This window comes from Synchiropus splendidus, chromosome 7 (genome assembly GCF_027744825.2).
Source record: "Synchiropus splendidus isolate RoL2022-P1 chromosome 7, RoL_Sspl_1.0, whole genome shotgun sequence".
Classification (NCBI taxonomy): Eukaryota; Metazoa; Chordata; class Actinopteri; order Syngnathiformes; family Callionymidae; genus Synchiropus; species Synchiropus splendidus.
This window is the reverse complement of record NC_071340.1, coordinates 12,558,887-12,577,544: the sequence shown is the minus strand read 5'-3', so window position 1 is coordinate 12,577,544 and position 18,658 is coordinate 12,558,887. Positions and strand designations below refer to the sequence as shown.

General features: G+C 41.0%; 3 protein-coding genes across 10 annotated transcripts in view; 2 read left to right on the top strand and 1 right to left on the bottom strand.

Moving 5' to 3' along the window:
• The first annotated feature begins 5,613 nt into the window (after positions 1 to 5,613).
• Positions 5,614 to 10,224, top strand: LOC128762394 (G-protein coupled receptor-associated protein LMBRD2B-like). Of its 3 annotated transcripts, none has more exons than XM_053870622.1 (18): positions 5,614 to 5,749; positions 6,260 to 6,477; positions 6,577 to 6,686; positions 6,850 to 6,948; positions 7,034 to 7,201; positions 7,322 to 7,532; positions 7,627 to 7,701; positions 7,758 to 7,862; positions 7,923 to 8,109; positions 8,186 to 8,367; positions 8,517 to 8,650; positions 8,716 to 8,821; positions 8,892 to 8,989; positions 9,075 to 9,178; positions 9,263 to 9,309; positions 9,634 to 9,682; positions 9,810 to 9,891; positions 9,954 to 10,224. In XM_053870622.1, exons 2-18 carry the CDS (start codon positions 6,304 to 6,306, stop codon positions 10,018 to 10,020), a joined length of 1,998 nt encoding a protein of 665 aa, XP_053726597.1. In that variant the 5' UTR covers positions 5,614 to 5,749; positions 6,260 to 6,303; the 3' UTR covers positions 10,021 to 10,224. The 3 variants fall into 3 exon arrangements, with proteins under 3 accessions (XP_053726597.1, XP_053726599.1, XP_053726596.1); XM_053870624.1 differs by having other exon boundaries at positions 5,626 to 5,759; positions 9,957 to 10,224; XM_053870621.1 differs by having other exon boundaries at positions 5,626 to 5,759.
• An 835-nt stretch (positions 10,225 to 11,059) lies between these two features.
• On the top strand, positions 11,060 to 17,068 carry golm1 (golgi membrane protein 1). 6 transcript variants are annotated; one of them, XR_008415533.1, is made up of 12 exons: positions 11,060 to 11,228; positions 12,192 to 12,326; positions 12,395 to 12,574; positions 12,830 to 12,884; positions 12,986 to 13,088; positions 13,186 to 13,303; positions 13,414 to 13,573; positions 13,644 to 13,934; positions 13,996 to 14,142; positions 14,218 to 14,316; positions 15,271 to 15,344; positions 16,050 to 17,066. XR_008415533.1 is itself a non-coding variant. In XM_053869975.1 (11 exons), exons 2-10 carry the CDS (start codon positions 12,198 to 12,200, stop codon positions 14,313 to 14,315), a joined length of 1,245 nt encoding a protein of 414 aa, XP_053725950.1. In that variant the 5' UTR covers positions 11,060 to 11,228; positions 12,192 to 12,197; the 3' UTR covers position 14,316; positions 15,271 to 17,068. The 6 variants fall into 6 exon arrangements, 5 of the variants coding, with proteins under 5 accessions (XP_053725950.1, XP_053725948.1, XP_053725947.1 ...); XM_053869975.1 differs by having other exon boundaries at positions 13,996 to 14,106; positions 15,271 to 17,068; XM_053869973.1 differs by having other exon boundaries at positions 11,060 to 11,224; positions 15,271 to 17,066.
• Positions 17,069 to 17,297: 229 nt separating this feature from the next.
• Positions 17,298 to 18,658, bottom strand: part of naa35 (N-alpha-acetyltransferase 35, NatC auxiliary subunit) — a 6,630-nt gene continuing 5,269 nt past the window's right edge. Inside the window, exons 19-23 of the mRNA XM_053869971.1 lie at positions 18,277 to 18,344; positions 18,069 to 18,209; positions 17,892 to 18,014; positions 17,711 to 17,791; positions 17,298 to 17,635 (exon numbers count right to left, since the gene is read on the bottom strand). Of these exons, the coding sequence (XP_053725946.1) occupies positions 17,576 to 17,635; positions 17,711 to 17,791; positions 17,892 to 18,014; positions 18,069 to 18,209; positions 18,277 to 18,344 (473 nt within the window). The 3' untranslated portion in view covers positions 17,298 to 17,575. The remainder of the gene's footprint in view (positions 17,636 to 17,710; positions 17,792 to 17,891; positions 18,015 to 18,068; positions 18,210 to 18,276; positions 18,345 to 18,658) is intronic.

Genomic DNA, 18,658 nt, shown 5'->3' with positions numbered 1-18,658 from the left:
AAGCCAAATTGAAGTGTACACATTTAGAGTAAATAAATAAAGCTTTTTGTTGGCTCAATATTCTTATTTGATCCTGAATAAAATTTCAGAATGGAAGCACAAAAAATGTTCTTGGCACTTTATGCAGCAAAGAGTTTGCTCATAACTGGAGCATAACTTGCATCATTCTGGTGGTAAATATTGACATGACTTGTTGTGGTTTATTAATTGTAAAAGTGATATGAGCTGCATAGATCCAGCTTGGCTTTGATCCAGACCACCTCTGTCTCAGTTTTTGAGAACTGATATCAAGACGAATTCTATGTTTCTGATATCTGCATTAAAAAACCCTCTTCTCTCATTCATTCACTCACTGAAAATGGCAACTGCCCTGCTCTGCTCCAGCCATGCAGAAATACTGCAGTGTAAATATAAGGGGTAAATCCAAATCTGTACCAGCGTGTTTAATGTCAATACAAACACAGTCTGTATTATTTTTAGAAGATAAGTAGGTGCAGTAAGTGAGAGTTGTATTCACCCTCATGAGTCATACTGTGATAATCAGTCTGGCTCAAATGTTGTCAAATTCCAGGCAACCAAAACATTCACATGACCCAAATCCTGAAGAATCCCTGCTGATGACAGTAATTACAGCACGCGGTTTGAGGTGGAGGGAGAGACGATTCAAAGAATGGAGCAGGAATGAACAAACATTTAAATGAGCTGATGTTTTTGGTCAACACAGTTTCCCAACATAACATTTAAATTCAGGAACAATTCCTTGTGGTTCCACAAAAGACAAACATTTTGAGAAATAATAGTTGACTGAGCAGTGAAGAAAGTTGCCGAGTGAAAAAGACACATGAAATTCAGTAAGTTCACCCATAAATAATAGAGCCAAGACAAAGATTTTAAACACAGATACAGAGTCAATTTTTCTTTCATGTGGCAAGTTGATACGTATATCAATGGTGTCCAGTATGTTGGGGAGAGTATGCTGATCGCTCATTTTTTTTCTTCCAAGAGCGAATCATACTGGCTTGCATTTCAATGTGTTGTTGGAAGTCAGAAGTAATGAAATTCAAACTATTCACTGCAGATGTTTCAGGTTACAAGGAATTGTTGGTAAGCTTGTGAAATCAAGTCCTGATCTAAACCAGGGATGTCAAATTCAGGCAAGGAGGCAACGTTTGAATACACAGTCCATGTTTATAACTTGATATAAGAATATAAAGAGATTATGATAACATTGATTTGCCACATTTCCCAGACCATAAGCCGCTTCGTTTTTGGCTGGCTCTGAATGCTGTGGCTTAAACAACAGTCTGGCTAATATATGGATTTCTGCGGGCAAACAGAGGGTCTCAGCTGCTGCACTGAGCCCCGGGAACACCAGAGCAGCAGTGGAAAGTGCCCGGAACACATGCGGGCAACAGCTCAATAAAACACTTGTGATTTCATTGGTCTGATGTGATGGATCCACTTATATTGGTGGCATCCTGTGCATTCAGAACTTGTCTGAGTTTGTTTTCATCCTCAATCAGTCATGATGTTGGAACCACTTTTCAAATTATGAGTGAAAAAGTATGATGTTCTCAAACATGTTTAAGCCAGAACGTGTAGTCACTGACCTTTTGATGGAGTAGACTGCACTTTCACACCTGCAGCTTATAGTCCATAGCAACGTATGTATGAACAAAATCTATTTTCTTGCTCAATTTAGTGGGTACATATTCAGGTGCTGTTAGTGACTACTAACCGCACATGGAAATTACAATAACGTCTGCTCAAAACAAAAGATATTTTTCCTCATTAAATTCTTGCATTATATGGTTTTTGGAATGCAATTCTAATTCCCACTTGCTAGAACACTGGTCTGGAATGGAAAAGCTTGAGTACTGTCATCTTAGTGATCCAACTAAAATTCTACCATACCTTGACAAAGTAGCCCTGAGTATAGGCCAGTATTTTTTTTTCTTCAGTTCAGTGTGCGCTTTGATCCTGAATTGTCCACCATCCTGTCTCTCCCTGGCCCCGACATCCAGGGTCTCCCCTTCTGTCTCAGCTGACTGAGTTCCATGACTAATGAATTGAACTTCTTCAAGGCATCAAAACCGTTTGCTACACTTCAAAGAGGTAACTACTTTGTCATATACTTTGCATCTAAACAAGAGACTTCATTTCTGAAAAATAAAAAATCAGTCAGTGTATTCATATGGTAGCTTCCCCAACTGGACTGTATTTAAGTTTCCCTACCCCAGTTCTCTATTTAACGCTGGAGTTATTTTTCCTAAAATGACAGGCAGAATGATGTGTACGACTTTAGCATGATGGACAAGCGTCTGAAGCTCCTGACCCCCAATCCTTGTGTCGCTGAAGGTTGGGGTTCATTCACTACGCGTGTGACAGACTTGACCACTTCAAGCCTATAATATCCTGTAGCTATATATTGCTTGTGACATAAAGCAGTCTAATTACTTATACAACAGTTGAAGACCTCACAGCAATTAACATTTAGATAAAAAAAATATAATTCAATAATACAGCTCGGCTCATGACTGTTTTTCCTTCTTTCTATCCACTAAATCTGAAGAACTTTTACCCACTAAAGAACTGCAGCGCCTTTTCATCCTCAGCATCTTTGTATTGCGTCAGGTTTGTTGTCTAGACTAGCTCTAATGTTAATGGACATTCTGAGTTGGTTTTGAGAGAGGAGATGTTTCAGTTTTGCTAACTCAAAACCGTGCAATTTCCTAAGTCACGCAGAGGGTGTAATTCTAGCTGCTCCCAGTTGCTCCATCAAGCCAGCAGTTCGGGTGGGAGTGGTCCCATCCCAGGAGAGTGATGTATCCAGGACAGGTTATAAAGGATCCGTATTCCGTGGAGGCCCTCTTGGGACGCACAGAACTGTGGCTACTTTGTCGACTGGTGTTATTGTGCACAAGGGTTTCCCATGGATCATATGTTACCGACTTCAAACTCAGGGGGTCTCAGCGCACTCGTTGCTGTTGTTCAATGGGCACGACGGGAGACAAAGCTCTTCGCACACCATCTCTGAATGATCTGAATAAGGCCACCCTGGATGCCGTCCCACGGGGCTGTTGTCTTGATATGGAGAATGATAATGATGGGCTCCAGTAATCGCGATCGGACTTGTGTAACAGGACTGAGAGGGAAGTTTGTGTGCCCAGAATGCTAGTGCAAGAAAGCAGAACAGGAGGAGATGTCTAGACACTTTTGTACTTTTGCAACTGACCACAGGGATCTCCAGGTCAGAGGTCACAGCTACAGCCACGTTCCTATTCAGAGTAGAGACAAAGGAGTCCTGGAGAATTTTCAAAAATCTGCTACGCTGAGGTGAAATCCCTGTCGCCAGTACATGATTATCTTTTGGTGACATCACACAAGGCTGCAGCTATTCAGTTAATGAATGAATAGTTGGTTGCATTTTTAAGATCAAACTTATTGTACAATCCTATGAAATTAGTAGATGTAGCTGAGTTGTCTTAAAAGAGCAGCTGCTGAAAGTAGTGTGTGAGGTGATATTCATTCAAGAATAGACATTTTTAAATAATTTGTCTTAATATCTTTACCGTTTATGGTCCTCATGTTAAGTACAAGTACAATCACTTTTGACACAAATATGAGAGCATACAGTTTTCTCATAAACACGTCTTATGAATCTGAGGGAATAATTCATGCACCAAAGAATGAGACATTGATGTGTTTCCAGGCCAGTCGTCAGTGGGCTGACACTGTTCAACTTAGTCAAGGGGGACAGATGCTTTCCAGAGATCAGGTGTCCAATATTTGGTGTATCCTTTAAAAATACTAATTTAGTGTAGTGGATCAAGAATAATACGAGTATTGTTGACTTCAGGCTGTGTTTTTTTTTGTTTTAGTATATCACCTTTTTACTTTAATAATCATCATATCACTGATAATATACAGTAGCAAAGAATGTATATTACATAATGAAAAGGAACATATATAGATATCAGCTTCTTGGGTCAACAGAAAAAAACAAACCCAGAAAAATAGTAACTGATACAAAAGATTTGACGCTCAAACATGAAGCGGTTATACTCGTCAGGATTTATAGCTCAGTACCTCCACCTAGTGGTCAAAAGGGATTTCACTGCCGAATTATGAGAACTTTTTTCCCCCTGTTTTTACAAATCAAATTCTTCTCTGCGCATTTAATTTATGAAATGAACATTTACTAATCTGGCTTTGTCTGTATATAAAGTGTCGAGTTGGACATGAATGAATCGGCCTGGGAACGTCGAAGATTGAAGCGCAAAATCTCAGTTAAATGGTTAACGTGCTTTAACCGTAAACAGCAAGTCTGACTTGTTTAGTGTAGCTCATATTAAATATCTGATGTTAATATCTACATGTCAACAAAGAAGCACAGATGATTAAATGACAAATAAAGGAAAAATATTTAAATAATGAAGAAACAATTGTTTGAATTGTCATCAGTGCTTGCATGTGTTGATGCTGCTTCTCTCTTGTTTGCTGTGACCTGTGATCTAAGTTTAATAAAATCATCTTAGAGGAAACAAGAAAGAACAAGAATATCATATTATTGTTTGGATTGACCTAATGCCTCCACTATTGAACTTGTCCTGGGGCCGCCACTGTTAAAGTGGTCCAAAAGAAGGTTAAGGTGTTAACTTGAGCTGACAGATGGTCTGGCTGAGCAGCTGCCAGTGCTGCAGGTTTTATCTCAACCTGTTCAGAGGTTCAGTCACATGAAGACGGCTTCAAGAGCAACACAGTACTGAAACGTCAGAGCTGCCACGCTTTGCTACAAAGAAGATGGAGATGATGGACAGTTTCCTAGAGGAATGGCCAGAATCTTTCAATGTGTTTGGTTCCGCTTGGACAGACGGACTGTTCATGCCGCGTTCAGTGGAAGACTGGACTGTTTGTTTGCATCTCGTGGAACATATGTGTCTGGACCTGCTGGGCCAAATGGACTTCTTGCTGGAGAATCGTTCAGTGTGCCTCAGTGTGCTGGGCCCATTGTACTCTGACGACCCGTTTATCTGGGAGTTTGTTCACATCTAAATATGGACTGATGTTTGGGGTTGGATGGACTGTATCACCTGTTTGTTTTTGTTTTTTCTAATGTAAAATTTAGCCAATAATTACACTGTTACTCATCAGGTGTGGTAATAAAATAGACTACAAAGTGGTGATGTCATGTGTATCCTTCTGAAGTTCAATGCAATATGTGCATATGAATACCTCTGGATGACCGAATGGTTTCTGGAAAAGGAACAAGTCATCTCCAGTAAATGTCTATGCATATTTATAATAATGTATGTAGTAATGCAACACACTCGCCACTGTGTTTCATTTTAGATAATGTATCATAGCCGATTTAAAATACATGATAAGCAGTAATATGTTATATTTTGAAGTGGGTGGCTGCGTGAAGAGTTTACTTAAAATATCATTGGGGGAAAGTACGCGTTAATTATTTAAATCTATGGTCGCGATGTTTTTGTCTTTGTCTTTTTTGCATCAAACTGGGCATACAGCTTTGATATTTTTGTATTTTATTTCATTTATTAATAATAACAAAACAAAAAAATTCTCCCCAGTAGTCGCCTACACTCCCCAGAATTCCTTGCGCAGCCAGCTAACACGCTATAGCTGTTACGCAATGGCGTTTCAAAGGTTGTGAAAATGTGTGACTTATCATCAGAGAGCGGAGGAGTTAACTCTAAATTGTGAGGAGGTGACGTCCAGGCAGAGAGTAAGTTGAGGTAAAGCTCAAGTTTTATGATAATCGGTCGTTTCATTTTCGGGACAAGACAACAACCGGACACAGCCGATCGATGTAAACACGCGAAAAGCACCGCGCGAACATTCTTCTCCATATGTCGTCATAGCCTCGAATAAACTTGCGCTTTAAATAACATACAGACACGATCACATTCTGAATAATTCGGAATATCTTAATATGCCGCTTTTTTCAAATTAATAATCTGAATTTTGCTGCGTAAAAGTGTCAGCTGACTAACAGCGAGTATCAAATCATTGCTCTTCTTTCTGTGGTCAAGAAGAAGAAAACCTTGACAGAAAGCCAAAGCAATCGTGGAACACCGTGTTTCATTTCGCCGACCATGACAGTAATAGGAGTAGAAATGTCAGCAAGCGGTAAAAGATATTGGATTTTAAACAATGAGGCTGTGATGTCAGGTCGTTATTAAGTGGAAATACAGGGTTGTTTTCCCCCTCACAATTCGCACATTGTACCTTTCAGATCATAATCATGAACTGCTGACATCTGGTGCCAGATTCATCACCATGAGTGCGGTGGCACTGGCTATTGTGGTTGTGGTCGTCTTCTGCCTTGCATTCTACCTCCTCCAGCACTATGGAGACATATGGAAGCAGCAGTGGATGGTCCTGTTTGGGACTCTGTTGTCTTGGTACCTCTGCTTTCTCATAGTCTTCATCCTGCCATTTGATGTCAGCACGGTAATCAAATTCCTTCTATTGATATTTATATTTACACTTTGGGTTTAACATGATGACTCCTATATTTTCAATTTATTTTGTTTTGCTTTTGTCATTCAGACCATCTACAAACAGTGTGTGCGCAACAACTCTTCAAATCCAACTCCTGCTAACCAATCGCAACGACTCAATCAGTCAAAAAATGGCAATTTTTATTATGAAAATGTGAAGTAAGTTGATCAGAAATACTTAGTAAAGTGTAAATACCATCATTTGCTCATTGCTCATTTTATTTTAGTGAAAATAAATACAATCTATGGTCATATTCTGTAAAAACAAAACCTCAGTGAAACCATCATTTACACTGAGTTGTGTATGGGCTGTCTTTTACAGAGTGGCAAATGTGTGCCAAGAACCATGGAGTTATATTCCAGATGGAATTCTGCCTGTCTTCTGGAGAGTGGTGTACTGGACTTCTCAGTTTCTCACTTGGTGAGATATGAAGTGTTCACACAACCGCCACCATGAGTCCTCTATTTATGTTAACTATTTAAATCTGTGTCCAATGTGTGAACAGGTTGCTGTTGCCCTTCATGCAGTCCTACGCACGATCTGGATCTTTTTCAGTGGTTGGGAAGATTAGGACAGCCCTTATAGAAAATGCCATCTATTACGGCTCCTACCTGCTTATCTTTATTTCTCTGATTGTTTACGTGGCTGCACACCCAAAGTGGAAACTCACATGGTGAGTCATCAGTTTGTTTGCAAGTAACATCTACAGTTGTGTGACATGGCCTTTCACCACCCCAAAAAAATGAGTGAGTCGCATACTAATTGATGTTAAAAGTGTATGCATCGTTTTCAGGACTGAGTTCCAGACTATTGGCATAACTGCTGCCAACACTTGGGGTCTGTTCCTCCTGGTGCTGCTGTTAGGCTATGGCTTAGTGGAAATCCCACGTTCCTATTGGTTTGCGTCATCCAATGGCTACATGCTGGACAAGACCTACTTTAAAGTGGCGAAGGTGGCTATAGAGAAAGCCGAGGCTGAGGAGCACTTGGCTGATGTGATGGAGGTGAGCAAAACACTCCAATGATGTAAAGCTTTATATTATTTGTTGAGAGCCATGAATAAAAACCCGCTGACTTGAATGACATCTCTGGTTTCAGGAGGTTGCAGTCGTTCATCGCTCAACACGGGCCACTAACTGCCTCAGGAAGTATGTGGATACCATTTTGACTAAGGTGAGGCTTTATACGACTAGTGTCAAGGTCTTTTCAAAGTAGATTTTTCTTTTAAGTGTCCAAGTGAATACCTGGAGGAGATGAGAAGAGATGTGGAACCCTCGTCTGGGGACCCTGATGTTCTCGCCAACAAAGCTGGACTGGTTAAGATGCATGAAAAAGTCAGTGTACTTTGGTGATGGTGAGGGGCCCTGTCTAAAGATGCCTTGAATATGTTTCAGGTGATCACAGCAGTGCAGAGACACAGACAGACGCAGGTTCAGTGGTCGATTTTGGTGCACCAGGCTTTCCATCTGGAGGATGTGGCAAAGAGCCAAAGCAGCCCGACCCGTTTCTTCGTCCGAAGCTCGTCATCATCACAGCAACAACGCGGTTGCTTCCGTAGCTCCATCTACACTCCAAAAGTTGGTGAGTTTTTCAAACCATACCTGTGTAAACAAAAGGCACAGTTCAGCGGTTAACCATGTGCTTGTGTTCCATTCAGAGTGGTACTGGGAGTGTGTGTGCCGGCAGTACTTCTACAGGGGGTTGGCGGTTCTGTTGTGCCTCCTCTCGGCAGCTGTGGTGTGGTCTGAGTGCACTTTCTTTAGCACAAACCCCGTCCTCTCCCTCTTTGCTGTCCTCATTCAACTCGCTGAAAAACACTACAATTACATTTGGATCGAGGTGAGGATGAAGATGGCTCTTTTTGTAGAGTTACCATAGATAAAGGCATGACTTTGATTTGTTTGGTTCGCAATAGTTTGCCCTCAAAATCATAATCCAATATTTAATTCTAGTTTTTTTTAACTGTTGCTCCCTCTTTTCTCCACTAGGTGGCGTGCTTCATCAGCATCCTCTTCCTTTGCGTATGCGTCTATTCCACTGTGTTCCGGATCCGTTTTTTTAATTACTACTACCTGGTGCCTCATCACCAGACTGATGCATACAGCTTGCAGTTCAGCGGCATGTAGGTTCCTTTAAGAGTTGTGGTGTTCGACGTTTTGAACTCCCTCTTTGTTAAATTCTTTACAGGTTGTTTTGCCGTCTAACTCCTCCTCTGTGCCTCAACTTCCTGGGTCTGATCCACATGGACTCTGCCATCTCACATCAGGATAAAATCCAAACTTCGTACACGACGGTGAGTCAAACTCAATGCCACATATGTATTAAAGAGAATAGTATGTTCATTTTCTTTATGTTTCCACCAGATAATGGGATCAATGCATCTGCTGTCTTTCATTTCGGACGGCTTCTACATTTATTATCCCATGTTGGTGTTGCTGCTCTGCTTGGCAACTTTGTATAAGTATGAGGACACGAATACTTCTTAATCTAATCCTAAAGGTGGTTTGTTAATACAGTCTCTGGTTCTAATGTTCTGAATGGTGCAGCCTTGGCTCTCGCTGTTTGAACCTCCTTGGATTGTATCAATACCTCGGTAGCGATGAATCGATTGCTGACCTCGTAGATGAAGGCAAGCAGTTCATCAGAAGAGGTAGCTTTGATGATTTTCTTATTTTTTTTTAAATACATTTTGTGAACCGACTCTGTTTTCGCTTTGTCTTTTTTTTCTTTTTAGAAAAGAGGAAACTGCAGAAATGCCGGGATGTTGGAAGCAGAAAATGGGTCAGGAATCTCAGTTCACCTGACATTTTTTTGAAGTTTTAGCTGCATATTCTACAAAATGTGTATTGCTTATACTTTCCATATTAACATTAGATGAACAATTCTGAAGTTTAGCTCAGCAGAAATCTCAGTTCACCTGCTGTTAAGTGAGTTGTAGATTAAGTAAAAATAAATAACTCACCAATGGATGATTTAGTTTGGGGAAAGCAAAACAAATGTTCAAAACGTTTTCATTTATTTCAACAGTCTCAAAGTTGACAATTAAAATAGTGAGTTCTGATGTTGACGTTTCCACAAACAACTGATGGTTTCCTTTCTTTTCAGGCATGGCAGCAGCGACACAACAATCCCAAATCACTGCAGAATAGAAACGGTAATGTTTTTGATACAGGATGTTGAGCAACACATTTTTGAGCTACTTTTGTAGTAGATTTTTGAGCTACTTTTGTCGTAGCTGAACAGTAAAATCAGTGTTTTGTATTTGCCTTCTGTCTTTCTAGTCACTTCCTCTGAGGAGGAAGATGATCAGCGGAGGTGTTTACTTCAAAATGATACAGAAGATGAAAGTGCCTCCAACAAAAGGTATTTATCTTTTTGTTTCCAAAGTGACTTACCTGTTTGTGAAAATGTGTCTGTTGTGGCAGCAGAACCCCTGGTGGACGATACCACAGTTTGTCAGCTTCATCGAGTGGAGTGCTTGATCCTGTTTGACATGGACACGATATGAGAGGAGCAAAAGACCCGCAACAAAACTCAGGAAGTTTTATTGCACAGACAATTTATATTTATTATGCTCTTTTATCATTCTGTACTTTACTTTAAAAATGACAATTGTGATATTTCTCCTTGGCTGAAATATTTAAGTTTTCAGATATCAATCTATACTGGTGCAGAAATGTGAAACTTGTTAGATATTTTGTGGAAATAAATCTAATTCTCCATTTCAGTTGCACTGATTTCATTTCCTTTGCATTGTCACAATTCAAACAGCAACACTTACAACAATTACGCGGTCAATACAAGGCGCCTTGGCAGTGTGTAGCTTATCTCTGAGTTTAGAGTCCAATGTGTGTGGAGCGTGTGCTCTGCTGTGTTTGTGGGGTTTTCCTCTGATCACTCTGGTTTCCTGAGTGACCCCTAAGTTGGCTGTAGATTCAAGTTAAATGTGCCTTGGGATGAACTGATGATCTGGATCATGGGCAATGGTGAATTGCATGCCGTTCAAGTTGAGTGAAAATACAGTGAAGAAAGTGATTGTGTGGAATATAACTTTAGTCGAATAAAAAACTAAATATAAAATATTGTTACAATAAATAGAAATCTCTTTTCATATGAGCGTTTCAAGAGACTTGAAATAGGTGGCAAGGACATTAAAGGATGGAGTATTTCCAATCCATTTACAGCAGTGATGGATATGGAATTATTTAAGGTGTCCCCCGCCTCTTGTCCTGCGTAGCTGGGTTCGTTGCATCCCCGACGACCTCCTCGAATGAAACAACTCAAAGAGCTGTAACAAGTGATGCCTTCATAGGTCAGCGAAGATTTTTTTCTGAGCACTAGCTCAGTACAGTATTCGTGCATTGATTTATTGTTTATGGCCAATACCTCTCTATAAATTCTCAAATGCTAGAGGTTTGCGATGGCGTTGAGGGAACTAATAACTTAGAACAACCATGTGGTTTAACGACGGCAAAAATAAGTCCAGTATTATTTTGAGTGTATATTTTCCTACATCACCTGAAGGCAACAGTCGTAGCTAAAGCGTCTAACCCACGGAGCGCTCCAGTGCGATAGTACTTCCTCTGTTGTCAAGGAAGAGCGAGACGAGCTTGCCTCGAATTTCGACCTTTAACCGGCTTCCCACCTCTTGGTTTCTTGGATTCTTGGATTATATTTGGATAAGACGTCTGTTCTTGTCTGTAAGTGGCATTGAAATAGTACTGTGGTTCATGTTGCTTAGCATTAGCTTCAAAGTAGGTTGCCCACGTCTAACAAATAACTTGCAGCGTTTGCCACGACCACATCCTGACTGTAGTGAAATCGTCTTGCTTTTGGTATCTGTGCTCATTCGAACCATGTTTTACACACGGTCAACTTTTATTCCATCACACAACGTTTGTCTTTCCGGATGAAAATGTGTTGCTATTGGAACAGTGGTTGCTTCTCTGTTTCGTCCTTAGTACTACATCCAGTTTATACAGTGACTAAACATGGCCTTCATTGTGTAAAAGTCTTATTGAAACTATCTTAAATGGCACACTGCGATACTGGATGGGCAAGCTCCGTCTCCTGTGAATTCATTTAGATATAGCGTGGATATAGCTGTAATTATAGAGCTGGGCAATATCACATGAAGCTAAAGGCTTAAGCTTACTATTTCTAAAGTGTGTAAGGTTGAACATAAACCAGTTGCTAAAATTATGATGTACAAGTGGTGTTCTTGGGTGAAGGTCCATACCAAACCGAGCCTAAAATAATCCAATGTTTCAGATTTTTAAGTCGAAACTCATGAATTGACATGACACAATGGACCAAATAGTGCCTTCATTCTTGGCCAGTCCGATTTTCACATACACTCCTGCCTTCCTATGTCAGATCGAAAACAATGCCCCAAAGATTAGTGTGTGCCTTTGTTCTATATTTCTATGGATCTACCTTTATCGCTTGGGTGGGTGTGCCAAACTGGTAGAAAGGTAGTAGTCAAACCACGAAGGTTTACAGTGTAATGTCATGTAAAGTGAGGACGAAAGGCAGTGCCTGAGATCTCCTAACAACAGGCTGATATTCTGTGCTAAACATTACCTTTATTTATCTAGTAGTCTAAACAACTCTCAATTCTGCTACATTGTTTTTTTTCCTCTTTTTTTATGTTGATGTTGTAGACAACTATGGGTGGACTGGGAAACGGACGGCGTGCAGGGCGATCCCCTCCTCTACTGATAGGAGCCCTGGTTGCTTGTATTCTGGTCTTGGGTTTCAACTACTGGGTGTCCAGCTCTCGCAATCTGGAGTTACAGGTCAGTTTTCCACGGGATGGTGACCTCAACTGTCGCTTAAATAAATGTCGATGATGTCACCGATGCAGACTAAACTGTACGAACTGGATGGCAAAGTGAGGCGTGGAGCGGCAGAGCAAGAGGTTGCGGAAATGAAGAGGAGCCAATTTCAGGAAGAGATCCAGAGACAGAAGGAGCAGATGGGTCATATAGAAAGCCTTTACAAGAGGCAACTGGAAGGAGCACAGAATACCTGCAGTCAGGAGAAGGTGCATATTTGTGTTTTATGACACGCCATTACTAAATTGCTGTAATTCAATGATGATAGCATCTCAGTATCAGACAGATTGTCATCTTGTGCAGCTTGTGGTTAATATAATTTCACTTCATGATTAAGTCCATTGGATGATCCCTTGACTTATTATTGCCTTGTTAAATAGATATGACATTTCGAAATTGCTTTACCAACTGAAACGGTAGCTCAGAGAGTAAAAAAAAAGGTATTTACTGCTTGTTTGTTGCAGGTAGTTTTGCAGCAGAATGTATCCTCCAGCAGTAAAGCCATACGAGAACTGAAAGGTAACAGTTAAATGCCATTTGAAGTCTGATGGGTCGACTCATTACCGCAGTGCAGTTATGGTAAACCTGACTTGGTTTCTGTTATCTTGTGTGTTTCGCAGGTCAGTTAAATCGGCTGACTGATGACTTGGGAAAGCTGCAGAGAGAGTTGCAGAATTGCCACGGCAACATCAACACCCTCAATAACAAACTAACCTATGACATGTAAGAGCAAAATAATCGACCTCTTCAGAAAGAATAAATAACTTTTTTTTTTATAATACATGGTGACTGAATGTGATTTTTGTTTGTGCGTGCACAGGACACACTGCAATTCCCAGGTCCTGGCTCAGAAAGAACTGTGTGATGAGAGAGTTGCTGCAGCCAAAATTGAAATCCAGAAGAAAATGGAAAAGCTAATATTGTCCTCTTCTGTCCAGGTGAAAAAAAGAGATCACCACACTTTTTGTGACTAAACTAGTCCGACATATTGACAACAGTGTGCTGATCATTTTAACCATCCATTTCGATTGTCTTCTATTTCTGACAGGAAAATGCAGCCAAAGAACCTGTAGAAGAAGAAGAAGCAGCAGCGCCAGAGATTGCTAGAGCTAATACTGTAAAGGTGGCCACGACAGAGAAACAAATACCTGAGGTAGCGCATCAAAAAGAATCCCCGGAGGCTCCGGCAAATGAGCTTGTTGATAAAGGTAATGTCATTCCATATGTGAATGGTACCAATGCAGAGTTCTAGATCTGAAGGCTCTCGTCGACTCACAGATCCAGACGCTCCGGTGGATCTAGATGCAGCAAAAGAACATCCACAGATAGAAACCCACTCTGTTGCGACAGCCACTGCACAGAAGCAGGAAATTCTTCCAGCACCGGAAGAAGATGGCGAGAAGGACGAGGATGATATTGATAATAATGACACTGCCAATGATATTGATAATGATAACGGCGATGGTAATGACACTGATGACAATAATGATGGTGAGGATGAAAAGACGCACCTGATGAAGAATGCCCCTGTGATGGAATTGATGGACGATCACAAGGAAGAGACTGATGGTGAGAAAATGGAGGGTTTTGAATGTTGGAGTCAGATCGATAATAGTGTCTCTGTCTGAAGACAATGGAGTGCATGGAATGCTGCACGCCGTGCTGAAGGAAGACCAGAAGCCTGTGGAGCACAAACTGGATGAACCAGATGATTATGATGCAGATGATCGCATTGTTGCAGGTGCAAATCCAGTCAAACCGCAAGGCCAAAATACAGGTGTGAATGACAGGAGAGAAAGGCGGCTGGTGTGTGTGTGTGGTAAATGTGTATTGACTTGCGTGTATTCAACAGACAAGGGCAGGGAACAGGAGCCAGCCAACTATAATGGAGATGACGAGAATGAGGGAGAATTTGAAGCTGACAAACAAGCAGAGCTCGCTCGACTTTAAGGTAAGCGCTGAGTCACACCAGTGTCACTGTTGCAAACCTACTCTCGGCTCATGATGCTTTTCATTTGAAGGCCATCACTCTGTGGAAACTCTGAGAGTGGCCCTTTCTTAACTTGCACTGTTGCAGAGTAGGGCTGTGAAAGACATTTGTCTTTTATTAAAGCTACCAATATGACTTTCCGTTGTGATGAAAAGTCGTCGTACTATTGTGATTTACGCCTTGCTTGAGTGTGCGCAACATAGTCCAGTGTTACCCGCTGCTTCATAGTTAGTTGAGGAGGCCTCCTCCCCTTAAGGAGGACTGTAAAGGACCAGGTGTGCTGCACCAAGTACAGTCAATAGTTTTAAATAACTGTGACTTTAATATGAGTCGTCATTGTGATTATGGTATGTATTATGTTTTTATTTATTACAGTCACACCACCATTCTCCACACTCAGCTTTTGCATATTGATGTTGTCTACTTCCTGTCTCGCTACTTGTTTGCAAGACAAAGAGAAACGACAAAAAAACAAGATAAAACAAACAAAGAAAACAACAACTGTGATAGTGCAGAGCGTCCTGACAATGAGTGTATTCCCTGAGGGAAATGTGGACCTTGAAACAATTGTCAAACCTGTTCCACGGTGGATCAAGAGATTCCTTTTAAGACTTTAAGTCTTTTCTCCATCACTGAGAATGTCATCCCTGCTTGTTCAGCCAGTGTTGGTTCCGTTCTGCCGCTCCATCTGAGTCCACGATGATCTCCTGCATCACCATGTGGCACTAGGCTGCACAGGCTGAGATGGGAGCTGACTCCCCTCTCTGTGTGTCTCCAGGATAGGAGGGGTCGTTGCTGGGATTTCAGCTCACCCCTCTGCAGATGTTAGAGCAGCGCCCCTCAGGCAGGAAGTCTCTACTCCACCCCCCCCCCCACTGACACTCCTCACCCATGTGTTGGTGTTTTTTCTTCCAGGGGTGGACAGAGGATGGGGCATCATCAGGAACAAGAGCCTGCCAAACACCACTGGAGCAGACGAGTGCACAGATGTGAATACCTTTTTATTTTTATTTTTTTTAATAGAATTTGTTTATGTAAGATTCCAAACTCACTCTTTGAACTTCATCAGATTAACAAGGTATCATTTCACGTTTTTAACACAATCTTATTTAAAGATTAGCTTTTGTTTGGCAAATAAGGACGTTGCGGTTGAAGGTTTCACTCCCAGCCTGGTAACTTATGTGGCCTCATGGGAGGTTCTTCACGTTTTAATTAATTTGCTTTGCAAATATTGAAAAGGTTAATCACACAATGGCTTTGATGATAAGCATCTTTTCGCAGTGAGTTTCGCCGATTTTAAATTAAATTTTTTTAAAGCTGTTGACACAGTCATTTTTATGTCACGTTCATATTTCTTTCTTTCTGTGGAGTTTCCTACAAAACCTGAATTCCCGCTCTATAAGATAGAGACTTGCTTTAGGTAAATATTGCCATTGACTCAGGAATGCTATTGAAAAATGTCTCTCGATGGAAATGTCGTAGAAAGATGTACAAACTTCCAGAGGGCTATTGCGGATCGTGATTGTTCATCCAAGCATCAGACCAGATAAGGCTGATCTGATCTGGTTATAGAATGTGAAAAGTCTATAAATAGCTCCTTTGTTTAGAACTTTGTAGTGTAAAATCTTAGTAATGTAAAATCTTGTCTGCATTTCCTATTTATGACTAAAGTCTTCCCACTGCTTTTTTTAAAGTGTGTGAAGAGCGTGAAAGTGAGCTGTTGAGAGGGAAGTCTTCTGTAGAGAATGGAGATGAAAATAATCATCAAAGCCTTAAAGTGTAAGCCATGAGCAACAACATCATTGATAAGGTTTATGACTTATAATATATAATTGCCGAAACTGTGTGTTTAAGTCGTCGCTCTATATTCATCGAGCTGAAAGATATGCGCTTCATAATTGGTTCCACTCTACTTTCAAATATCTACTTGACAACAAAACATGCTAAATGTAATGTCTTGCCTTCAGTTTTTGAAGTTGTATAGTTGTTTCTGTTGTTGTTCACATGTTGCTTTGTGATATATTTTAAAGATTATTTGGTAGAAATGAGATGTACGCAGAGCTGCCTTCCCAACACTGTACTATTTCTGCCACACACTGCTGATGCTGAGCGAGTTCAAACATTTGCCGAGGACCGCTGCTGATTCTGTCCAAGCTCACGTTCATTTATTTATTCTGCTTTGAATCTGTATTTGGCAGTGTTTTGGGAGCAATTCAGTTGGGCAAAATGACTTGGTGGTTTTTATCTGTTTTGTTTCCCCATGTTGCCGAGCATTATCGTAGTCCATGTGTCTAAATCCGTACCATGTTTTATAATTTAATTTTTTTTATTGTTAAACAGCTGAAAGATTCATGATTAAAATGAATAAATATAACTATCAGAATACCTCTGTTCTTCCTGCTTGGATTCAATTGTGTGTTCCAACACCTTATATGTCCACCAAGTTTGGGTCATTCCTTGAATGACGGATTAAGGGGCCAGAATGATAGAATGGAAGGCAGAGAACTCTTGGTAAATCTGATACACTGCTGGATAAAGTTATCAACTCATTAAGAGTTGACTCACAATGTTCAAAGCCAAGACAACGAATACACTTACTAGTATTTACAGCCATTTAGGATGTCGTCACACGATGCTGCACCCAGACGTACACCGTTTAGCAAACCAACCTCTTGCATGTACCTTCAAACCGAGCTAAATAAAGTTGTCATTTTACTTGCAAAACTTGAAATATGTTCACTTGAATGTTCCCTTCCCAGAACACACCAGATCAAGGGTAAATGCTTCATATCGCTTATTTAGAGCAGGAAAAAAAAAAAAAGCTTTCAATTCTAGCAGGGAATGAAGGACTCTTCAATTTCATGTCGATGTCGTGTTGAGGTGAGACGCGGGTCGTGATGACGAACATGGAAAAATGTAAACAAACATTTGAGAATGCTGTTTTATTCTGTTGAAGTCATGTAGCAATAAGCATGCTCTGTAATATCAAGCATTTATTTTTCAAACTGGAAATAATCGTCATAGAAACAGCATAAAAATGCCCGTCGGCCTGCTTATGTCACGTAGACGCAGAACACTGAGTTCAGGTCCAGTTGTGAGTTCTCAGTTGTCCGTGGTTCACCTCGTCAAGGCGACCTTGAGTGTATCAAACACTCAAAAACATTTACGCACACGCACACACACAGTCTGATCAGATGGAGGATGAAGAGCAGCTCCAGAGTCAGATGATCTTGACCACAGGAAAATACTTGTGAGCAGAAAAGTCGAACTCCGGGAGCACCTGCAGGAAAGCACATCTCGTTTAGTAAGACACACATGACAACAAAATAAAGCCTAAAATCTTTCATTCTTTGACCTTTGTCTCCTTCTTATGTCCACCTGCCAGCAGCTTCATCACCACAATGTTGGGTTTGGCCACCTTCAGTATACGATTCACCTGCACACGATGGAGTCACCACATGAGGTTGATGTTGACCTGAACTCAAGACTAGGCAAGCAGACATTAAACAAAAACAATGACTTGTCAGTTCTCTCACCTCTGGGTCTGGACTTGGTACATTTTCTAAGATGAGCTTGGCTTGCTGGAAGTGTTTGCTGGCTGCCATGTAAAGGTCGGCCGAGCTCGGCGGAGGACTGTACTTCTTCAGGTCAGACATTTCCTAAAGAGATGCAACATTAGCTTGAAAACACAAAAAGAATCCAAACAACCGCACCTTGAACTGGATGTAGTGCACGGGTGGCGGGGTCACCACGCTGTTGAAGGGGGCAAACCGATGTTCGTAGCGGACCTGCTCGCTGTCAAGCTCAAACTGAGGCTTGCGCACCTTCCCGTCCATGTCCAGGGCCACCATGGTCTGAGGAGGTCGAAAGAAGAGTTCAGTCTGAGGAGTCAGGTGCCTTTGGGTGAGTTGAGTGATGTACCTTGTACATGCCCGCACACATGTTCTGGTACGCCTGGCTCATCGTGATCTCCTTACTCAGAGGACGGACTAACAGACAGAAAAGGCTAACAGTCAGACCTCCATAACTCTATTTATCAGCAGACTTTGTAGTTACAAGATTTGAAGTCGATTAGCGAACCATTGTGACAAACATCTCACCCTCCTCAATCATCCCTCACTCATTCAAGATGGCCAATATTTCCGCAAATGTTTGAGGATTTTTACACCTCAAAGAAGCGAAAAAAAGGACAAGCACTCAAGCCGCCACAGTAATAAACCTCTAACAAAATGCATTGTCGGAAAACTAGAATTACAAGAGTCCATTTTCATTTTAAAACGGAGCTAGAATCACTTTGAGGATC

What these genes read in the sequence shown, in the direction of transcription:
- LOC128762394 (XM_053870622.1), top strand. Translation starts at nt 6,304, where the DNA reads ATGAGTGCGGTGGCACTGGCTATTGTGGTTGTGGTCGTCTTCTGCCTT. An exon ending in TTTTATTATGAAAATGTGAA is followed by an intron (nt 6,687 to 6,849) that starts GTAAGTTGATCA and finishes TGTCTTTTACAG; the next exon opens with AGTGGCAAATGTGTGCCAAG. An exon ending in CAAGCAGTTCATCAGAAGAG is followed by an intron (nt 9,179 to 9,262) that starts GTAGCTTTGATG and finishes TTTTCTTTTTAG; the next exon opens with AAAAGAGGAAACTGCAGAAA.
- golm1 (XM_053869973.1), top strand. Translation starts at nt 12,198, where the DNA reads ATGGGTGGACTGGGAAACGGACGGCGTGCAGGGCGATCCCCTCCTCTA. An exon ending in CTCGCAATCTGGAGTTACAG is followed by an intron (nt 12,327 to 12,394) that starts GTCAGTTTTCCA and finishes TCACCGATGCAG; the next exon opens with ACTAAACTGTACGAACTGGA. An exon ending in TCACAAGGAAGAGACTGATG is followed by an intron (nt 13,935 to 13,995) that starts GTGAGAAAATGG and finishes CTCTGTCTGAAG; the next exon opens with ACAATGGAGTGCATGGAATG.